At 44.2% G+C, this 9,592-nt stretch overlaps 1 protein-coding gene across 1 annotated transcript in view; it reads right to left on the bottom strand.

Moving 5' to 3' along the window:
• Window positions 1-9,592, bottom strand: part of LOC129868291 (coxsackievirus and adenovirus receptor homolog) — a 97,502-nt gene that overhangs the window by 5,715 nt on the left and 82,195 nt on the right. The window contains exon 3 of the mRNA XM_055942129.1: window positions 4,180-4,384. Within this exon, the coding sequence (XP_055798104.1) occupies window positions 4,180-4,384 (205 nt within the window). The remainder of the gene's footprint in view (window positions 1-4,179; window positions 4,385-9,592) is intronic.

Below are 9,592 nucleotides of genomic sequence, written 5' to 3'. Positions count from 1 at the left end.
AATTAGCTTGAAGCTACACAAACCATTCCTGATTGTCTATTGCACACCCCTCTGGGCAGGTTGCCACGCTGTGTGTGTCTCATAGCAGCAGTCATCAGCGTAATGAGAGCAGTAATCAGGGTCAGTGATACAGCTGCTGTCATTACAGGTGCTGTCACTCAAGATAATTACGATCAGAGCGTGACACACACACAAACGGTGGGGGTAGGGCATCTGTGGAAGCCAGACATAGTTTCAGTCTGTTGACAGGAGACGAGAATTCAAAAGCAAACAAAGCTCCAAATTGAAAGCAGGCCAGATCCAGTGCAAGGCAAAGATGAACAGACCAACTGTCTGTCTGTCTGCTGGAGCGGTGGGGTAGGGGGTACTATGCTAGGGATGGGAGGTGGAGGGGCATTTAGGAAGCCTGATTGGCGCTGTGTGTGTAGTCATGTGTGTATGTGCGACTGTGTGTGTGTCTCTCTTTCTCTCTCTCTGTGTGTCTGAGCGTTGTGCTGGAGCACTGACATGGTTTGGTAATGGGCGCTGTAACAACAAAGCCCGGCGAGAGGGGAGGACAGAACCATGTGGATTAACACCAGACAGCCCTGTGGTACACTACAGCACATAGTGCAGCGCCCAGCCCATCTAATCTAATAGGCAGGGGTCAGGACGGACACAACGAGGGAGGGGATGAATGAGAGAACAGAGAGAAATTAAACGAGTACTGATGGACGGTTGGAGGGATGACAGGGGCCAAGGCTGCTCGCTCTCCTGACTTGGCGGTCGGCTGTCCACATGCACTGTGTGTGTGTCTCACAATGTAATACAACAATGACATTTTGAATTCACATTAAAAGCTCAAAGTCAGCTTAACATATCAAGGGCTACATATAGCTCATCATGTAGATGTTCCTATTGGAAACGGGTAGAAGCTTCATCAGAGCAGATTTTTATGTGTGATATGAGCGAGAGATGAGGTCAAAGGAAGAAGAAAGAGAATGGTCTTTAGAGAGATACTGTAGAGACTAGAGGGAGACAGTGATTGGTTGTGGTGGACTATATGGATGTGGTGTAATATGAAGGGCTAAGGATAAGATGATTTATTGCTGTACTGGGCTACATTGAGGTACAGATAGGATACAGTAGAGTATTAATGGAGAAAGTGAGCGTGATACATTGCGGTAGACCACAGAGACGTGGCTATAAAGACCATGAGGGATCAGTTTGGAGAGGCCAGGGAGACTGAGAAAGATTGGCTGTTAAAGGCTGTGGTGAGGTCTAGGCAGTGCTGATTGGTTGTTTGGGATTCAGATCAGGGAACTTGACAGAAAGTGATTGGCTGTTAAAGAATGGTGATACGTTGGTTGGTACAGAGGCCAAGGTGACAGAGTGAAAGTGAATGGTAGTGAGGGTTGATGTGAAGTCTAGGCAGAGATGGTGAATGGTAGTGAGGGTTGATGTGAAGTCTAGGCAGAGATGGTGAATGGTAGTGAGGGTTGATGTGAAGTCTAGGCAGAGATGGTGAATGGTAGTGAGGGTTGATGTGAAGTCTAGGCAGAGATGGTGAATGGTAGTGAGTGTTGATGTGAAGTCTAGGCAGAGATGGTGAATGGTAGTGAGGGTTGATGTGAAGTCTAGGCAGAGATGGTGAATGGTAGTGAGGGTTGATGTGAAGTCTAGGCAGAGACGGTGAATGGTAGTGAGGGTTGATGTGAAGTCTAGGCAGAGATGGTGAATGGTAGTGAGGGTTGATGTGAAGTCTAGGCAGAGATGGTGAATGGTAGTGAGGGTTGATGTGAAGTCTAGGCAGAGATGGTGAATGGTAGTGAGGGTTGCCGATGTGCCTGTCCGGTGTGCTGTACTGACTGCAGGTGCTCTCTCCTCCTGTTAATGTCACTGTCCATCTTTAAACTCGCGGAGACAACACACAGCTCACAACGTTACCTGCACTCAGGGAAGATGCCTCTGTGTGTATGTTTGTTTATCTAACATTTCTGTTATTTTTAATGGACCGACGTTGGTTCAATTATTTTAATTACATTTAGTTAGTTTTTTCCCCTTCTGTGAGCTCAATGCACAGTTTCTCTAGAGACACATCAGATCAAGCCCAAACAGTGCGATGTAGTAGAGGGTTGTAGTTTCTAACAGGACAATATTCAACATAGTTTAGCGCAAAGAACGTGGTAATTAACTACAATGACCATAATCCATTGCGCGCCTATTTGTCTGGTCGCTGTGAGGCAGACACAGAGAAATGAGAGAAGAACGCGTGAGGTAGCTCTACCTGAAAATACATGACCTAAGTGATTGATAGTTGGTATTTATAAAAGTATGTCTTATTTAATTTGAAGAACTACTAAAATTGTGATTTTGTCAGACCGCATAGGCAGCAGCTCTATAGAGATGAAGACTTGGAATGATAAAAGTCATAAAACAAATGAAAGATTTCATTAAATTAATGTGAATAAATGATGGTTAATAAGTGATAAGCAGAAATGGGCAGTCACTACCATCATGGGACTTTGATTGTTTTATTCAGTGTTACAGAATTCAACCCACATAATGCATAGTCCATTTATAGTCTATTTCAGCCACATCCATTGCTGACAGGTGTAAAAATCAAACACACAGCCATGCAATCTCCATAGACAAACATTACCAGTAGAAGGGCCTTACTGAAGAGCTCAGTGACTTTCAATATGGTACCGTCATAGGATACCACTTTTCCAACAAGTCAGTTTGTCAAATTTCCGCCCTGCTAGAGCTAAGTTGACCAGGGCATTTTGTGTGAGTTTGTGTGGCAAGACTACTGTTATAGTGAAGTGGAAACGTCTAGAAGCAACTACGGCTCAGTGGTAGGCCACACAAACTCACAGACTGAGACCACCGAGTGCTGAAGCACAGAGCGTAAAAATCTACCGAGTTCCAAACTGCCTGTGGAAGCAACGTCAGCACAAGAAGTGTTTGTCAGGAGCTTTATGAAATGGGTTTCCATGGTCGAGCAGCCTCACACAAGCCTAAGATCACCATGCGCAATGCCAAGCGTCAGCCGGAGAGGTGTAAAGCTCACCACCATTGGACTCTGGAGCAGTGGAAACGCGTTCTCTGGAGTGACGAATCACGCTTCACCATCTGGCAGTCCGACGGACAAATCTGGGTTTGGCGGATGCCAGGAGAAAACTACCTAGCCGAATGCATAGTGCCAACTGTAAAGTTTGGTGGAGGAGGAATAATGGTCTGGGGCTGTTTTTCATGGTTCGGACTAGGCCCCTTAGTTCGTGAAAGGAAATCTTAACGCTACAGCATACAATGACATTCTAGACGATTCTTTGCTTCCAACTTTGTGGCCCTTTTCTGTTTCAGCATGACAATGCCAACGTGCACAAAGCTAGATCCATACAAAAATGGTTTGTCGAGATTGGTGTGGAAGAACTTGACTGGCCTGCACAGAGCCCTGACCTCAACCCCATTGAACACCTTTGGAATGAATTGGAACATACTTTTGGTCATGTAGTGTAGATATCAAACAGAGCAGTGGAAGCATTCACTTTGAGTCGTCAGGCAAGCCACACACCGCAAGTCTGTTTGCACAGGGAATTGTGTGAGTATATAGCAGCTGGATTAGTATAATCATCACTATGAATGTTCTGCTTATCTCACACCATAGTGATGACAAATCAGCCATGTACGCACTGCACATTTCACAAGACTATTGTCAATTAGCTATATTAAATTGGCAATTAGTAGGCTATTGGGCGTTTTGATGTCATCTGATAATAGGGACATAGCTCTTCCTATCAGTCTATGGATTGAATGGGACTGCAATCTATAACCCCACAAGGAAGGTTAAACATACCACCACACCAGGCGAGGTTGGTGGGAGGAGCTATATGAGGACAGGCTCAGTGTAATGGCTAGAATGGAATTGATGGAACGGAGTCAAACATGGTTTCCATATATTTGATACCGTTCCATTAATTCCATTCCAGTCATTACAATTAGCCAGTCCTCCTATAGATCCCCCCACCAGCCTCTACTGCGCCACACCATTCTAGAGGGGGGCATTACATTGAACACTTATCTAGTCAGCCACATGTACCCTTTAAAAGGGCATCGTGTTTGGAGTTTTTACTCCAATAGATAGATAAAGTAGTGGCTATTTAAGATTTAAAATGTCACCCGTGGTGTCTCACTCACCCATGACGGTCAGCAGCATCTTCCTGCTGCGGATGCCCGGGGCCTTCTTCACCTTGCACTGGTAGGTCCCAGTGTCGCTAGACTTCAGACCTGTCAAGTTGATGGAGGCGTCACCATTCTTAGGGTCAGCTGAGTTGAAGTGGGCTCGCCCCTTCACTGCAGGGTAGTAGTCCTCATAGGCCCTGTCCCCAGAGTACAGGATCACCTGAAGGAGGGAGGGAGAGACATGGGAAGGAGGGGGGGGCGAGACATGGGAAGGAGGGAGGGGGGCGAGACATGGGAAGGAGGGGGGGGCGAGACATGGGAAGGAGGGGGGGGGGGGCGAGACATGGGAAGGAGGGAGGGGGGGGCGAGACATGGGAAGGAGGGAGGGAGAGACATGGGAAGGAGGGAGGGAGAGACATGGGAAGGAGGGAGGGAGAGACATGGGAAGGAGGGAGGGGAGAGACATGGGAAGGAGGGAGGGGAGAGACATGGGAAGGAGGGAGGGGAGAGACATGGGAAGGAGGGAGGGGAGAGACATGGGAAGGAGGGAGGAGAGACATGGGAAGGAGGGAGGAGAGACATGGGAAGGAGGGAGGAGAGACATGGGAAGGAGGGAGGAGAGACATGGGAAGGAGGGAGGAGAGACATGGGAAGGAGGGAGGAGAGAAATAAATCAAGGAAGAGAAAGATAATTAGTGAGGCAGCTACATGCACAAGAGTTACAACTTTCAAAAAATCAAGCCTGGAGAAATAATCCAAGCTGTTATTGAGAGAGTGCAAACAGGCCCTGTCTTTGTTCACTAAAACAACCGATACTGAGGGAGAGTGAGTCAGTTTGTAACATTCTTATCTCCCTAACGACCTGCAGTGCCTGGCTCTGGCTTGTTTTTGCCCTTTCATTTCCATGCTGCTGAGCTGTGGTATGGCATGGAACAAACAAAGCCCTTCTGTGGAGTCAAATCAACACCTGCTGTGTCAACACAGACCGAGAGAGAGCTATGCCCTGGGCTCAGCAACAGCCCCCAGCGCTACCTTCCTGCACCTCCCCTACCCCCCCTTCTGTCTCTCCCCCTTCCCTCCGACACACAGCGACGAGGAGAAGCCAGAAGATGGAGTCAAGGTGGAGCCAACGGACAACTAGCCGCACAGGAGAAGCACAGAGGCAGAGAAAACAAGGATTGGGAGGGAGGGCCAAACTAAAAATGAAAGGATTCCAATTGTAATTCTCTCACACTGCAGGCAGACAACAGGCACATCATTCTCCATTTTCCATGGAGATGGTCAGAGACAGGAGCTCATGGTGTGTGCCGTGATCCTCATCATACACACGTACTGACAACCCAGGCTGGAGAGGAGAAGAAAAAGATAGACTAACAGAACAGAGGGCAGTGGGCTGGGAGGCAGCGAAAGAAGAGAAAAACAGAGAACCAGATGGACGGCGGACTGCGAGTTGTCTAGCAGCTCGGCTGGGGATCCTTGTGTAGAGCCCATGACTGCCAAGCCAAGGCAGTGTAGCTAGAATACATCTTGAACATACTGTATTAGCCACTAAACCTGTAATGCATAACACCTGGATCTAAGGAGAGACACGGAGACCTCAAACTAACACTGGGATCAGAGCATCGGCAGTAAAAACAAGATGAAAGGTGGAGGGGAGGAAATTAAATTGCCCGAGGCACTGAGGTAGAGACAGGCAACAAAGCACTCAGTCTCACACTGACACACTGACACACACACACGTACAAACTGCATGTAGGGCTGGGCAATATATTGCATTGATTAGATTCATTAGAATGTAATGTTTTCGTACAATGTTCCAAATGACTATCGCAAGAAAATACAATTTTGTTTTTATGAGTGCTGTCTTTTTGGTCTCTTCCCCTTCGCTCCTTCTGCACTGTGTGCACTATGCACCTTGCCAATCACACAGACACCAAGCCTCTCACCCTACCGCTCACAACAAAGACGAAAGATCACTTCTTCCTCTTTGACAAGCAGTTCCAACTCTCCTTCTGCATTTGAGGTTTGGCCCAATAGAATAAAAAATAAAATAAAAATGGGTCATATGGACACCGAAACTCTTAGAGACCTTATTTTACTGTACTAGACGAGAACTTAACCTTTCTAACGATACCGTTTTTATGTCTCATCTCCCAACAGAGCAGACCCTACTAAAACGACCTTACCAAAACTACCCTACTAAAACGACCTTACCAAAACTACCCTACTAAAACGACCTTACCAAAACGACCCCACTAAAACGGCCTTACCAAAACGACCCAACCAAAACGACCCTACTAAAACGACCCCACTAAAACTGCCTTACCAAAACGACCCAACCAAAACTACCCTACTAAAACGACCTTACCAAAACAACCCAACCAAAACTACCCTACTAAAACGACCTTACCAAAACGACCCAACCAAAACTACCCTACTAAAACGACCTTACCAAAACAACCCAACCAAAACTACCCTACTAAAACGACCTTACCAAAACGACCCAACCAAAACTACCCTACTAAAACGACCTTACCAAAACGACCCTACTAAAACGACCTTACCAAAACGACCTTACCAAAACAACCTTACCAAAACAACCTTACCAAAACGACCTTACCAAAACGACCCAACCAAAACTACCCTACTAAAAACGACCCAACCAAAACTGCCTTACCAAAACGACCCAACCAAAACTACCCTACTAAAACGACCTTACCAAAACGACCCAACCAAAACGACCCTACTAAAACGACCTTACCAAAACGACCCAACCAAAACTACCCTACTAAAACGACCTTACCAAAACGACCCTACTAAAACGACCTTACCAAAACGACCCAACCAAAACGACCCCACTAAAACGACCTTACCAAAACGACCTTACCAAAACGACCTTACCAAAATGACCCAACCAAAACTACCCTACTAAAACGACCTTACCAAAACGACCCAACCAAAACTACCCTACTAAAAACGACCCAACCAAAACGACCTTACCAAAATGACCCAACCAAAACTACCCTACTAAAACGAGAGTAGGGTAACTGAGGAAATGGTCTATTTATGGACAGATAAAAGCTAAGTTTGGTAAAATTTAGATATGTGAATACTGGCTATCCTTAGGCAAACTAATTTTAAGAGAAATAAGTGGGCAGAATATTTTGTTGTGGTTTTTCAGTAAAAACAGAAGTGTTTTGCCCCACTATCTGCAAAACACCCTCTATGGGGAAAAATCCCCCTGAAGATTAGTGTGTTAAAATACATTTATGCTTGCCATTTTATTTTAATTGACTCTTAAAAGCTAGTCTAGGTATCTTATTTTAATAAATCAAATGTCGGAACAAAATGACATTGCACTTCTCACTATTAGTGCTGAATGATTTTCTGACATTGGTTAAATTATTTGAATTTCATTTTGTTCAGTTTTTCCTGTGACCTCGATGTACATTTTCTGTCAAGATAAATCAGATGAAGCCGTAACAGTGCGATGTAGTGGGAGTTGTAGTTTCCGACAGGCCAATATTCTACATAGTTCAGCGCATAAAATGTGGTAATTAACTACATTGACCATAACCCATTGCGCACCCACATAAACTTGTCCGGGTCTGTGCGGAGCAGACAGGGAGACTGAGAGAATAGAATCCGCAATCGAGGAGGATAGAAAGCAGTTGCTTCGCAAGCCTGAAAATACCTGATACCTGATTGATAGTTGGTATTCATAAAAGTATCCCTTATTTACTTTGAAAAACTACTAAAAACTACAAAAAAAACTTGGAATAAAGGTCAAATAAAATACTTTTATTAAAGTAATGTCAATAATTTATGGTCAATAAGTGATGAGCAGTAATGGACAGTCACTACCATCATGGGACTTTGATTAATTGTTTTATTCAGTGTTACAGCATTCAACTCCCATAATGCATAGTGCATTTAAAGATTTTTTTAAACAGAAATCTGTGATCATTTTTTATATAATTGAACTGAAACGAGGGTGTATTCATAACAGTTCAACTGTTCTACCTTGTTAGCAAGCAAATAAATCCAAGTTGGCTAGACTTGAAATATAAAGATTAGCGGGCTACTCACCAGCATGTGGACTTGTGCTTAAGAGATTGTTTATGAGACCTGTGTTACTTTTCTTTAATGCCTGCTACAAGAGGTTAGCCATTATTAGCGGATGTGCATTATGCATGGCGCTGGTTAAATTTGTAACAAAAAGGGTATTTTCATAGATAGACTTGAAAGCCAGATCAGTGATTATTGGAAAAAAGCAGGTTCAACTATTTTGATAAAATAACTAAATTGTTAGTGGGTCTTATGGTTGTAGAAGGCTTCTATTGAGCCTAGGTATAATTTCACAACCCCTAAATTCATTAGATTATTCCTGACTGTTTGAAATGCAGTTTGACCTTAAATTGCACAACAAAACGTATTTTGAGAAAATGTTAAAATCAAGATAATGTGAATTGCCCATAAGTTAGATTTTTTTTTTGCCCACTCCAGTCCTAACTGCATGTAAGAATGTGGCTCAATAAAACAAATTCTATAAAAACTCCAAGAGGGCCTACATGCTGGAAATCAAAGGGCAGACATTAGGGAAAACCAAACAACTGAAGTTGAAAACAAGGACACTTTCATTCCCGAGTGCTGATTCAGAACAGGTTGACCACCATTACAGTATCCATATGGTGAGGTCAGACAAAGTCTCTGTGGACAACTTTATTTTGCACTTGTAATGGACACTTAGTCACCTTACATAGTAATGAACTATTAAAGAAAATAGTAAAAAGTGCAGAAGTGAAAATACCTCTATTATACTTGCAACAGCTGTAGCAGCAGCAGGAATAAGAGAAATGTTAGGTTATTTACATGGGGCCATTTAAAGACGATGTCATCATCATGTGTGAGGGGAGGGGCTAATTTGAGGCAAACAGAAAGTGGCGTCACCTGAGTACATTCAATTTCCCTGTCGGTCTTACTCCGGCAACGATGTTGTTGGGTCTTTGGTAAAGACAGGCTTTTCTCCTGACATAGCCATGCCTCTATAGTCAGTTTCAGAAAAGTACCTCCACTCCAGATGTATTCTCAAGGTTAAACCTGAACCACTCCACTTGGACTTTCTTTAGTAAACAAAGCTCTAGTGCTTTCAAGGGCACAACGTTTTTATCAGCACACCAGGAATTTGAAGCAGCTATATAGTGTTCTATTCTCCCAACTACTCTCAAGACTAAAGCACTATAGGCAACTACCATTCATGAATTTTTATCATGATTGTAGTCACCCTGCTTCCAGCCTATCCGTAGTGTATTCCCGTGATGAAAGCCAAATGCTAATGAACTATTTCAGTAGGCATGTAAGCAGTGCATTAGCTCTGCTTCACTGGCTCCATAAAGCCTGTAGGACAATGCTATACCAACAGACCACG

Source organism: Salvelinus fontinalis, chromosome 13 (assembly GCF_029448725.1).
Source record: "Salvelinus fontinalis isolate EN_2023a chromosome 13, ASM2944872v1, whole genome shotgun sequence".
Taxonomy (NCBI): Eukaryota; Metazoa; Chordata; class Actinopteri; order Salmoniformes; family Salmonidae; genus Salvelinus; species Salvelinus fontinalis.
The sequence above is the reverse complement of the archived record's forward strand: the minus strand, read 5'-3'. Positions and strand labels throughout refer to the sequence as shown.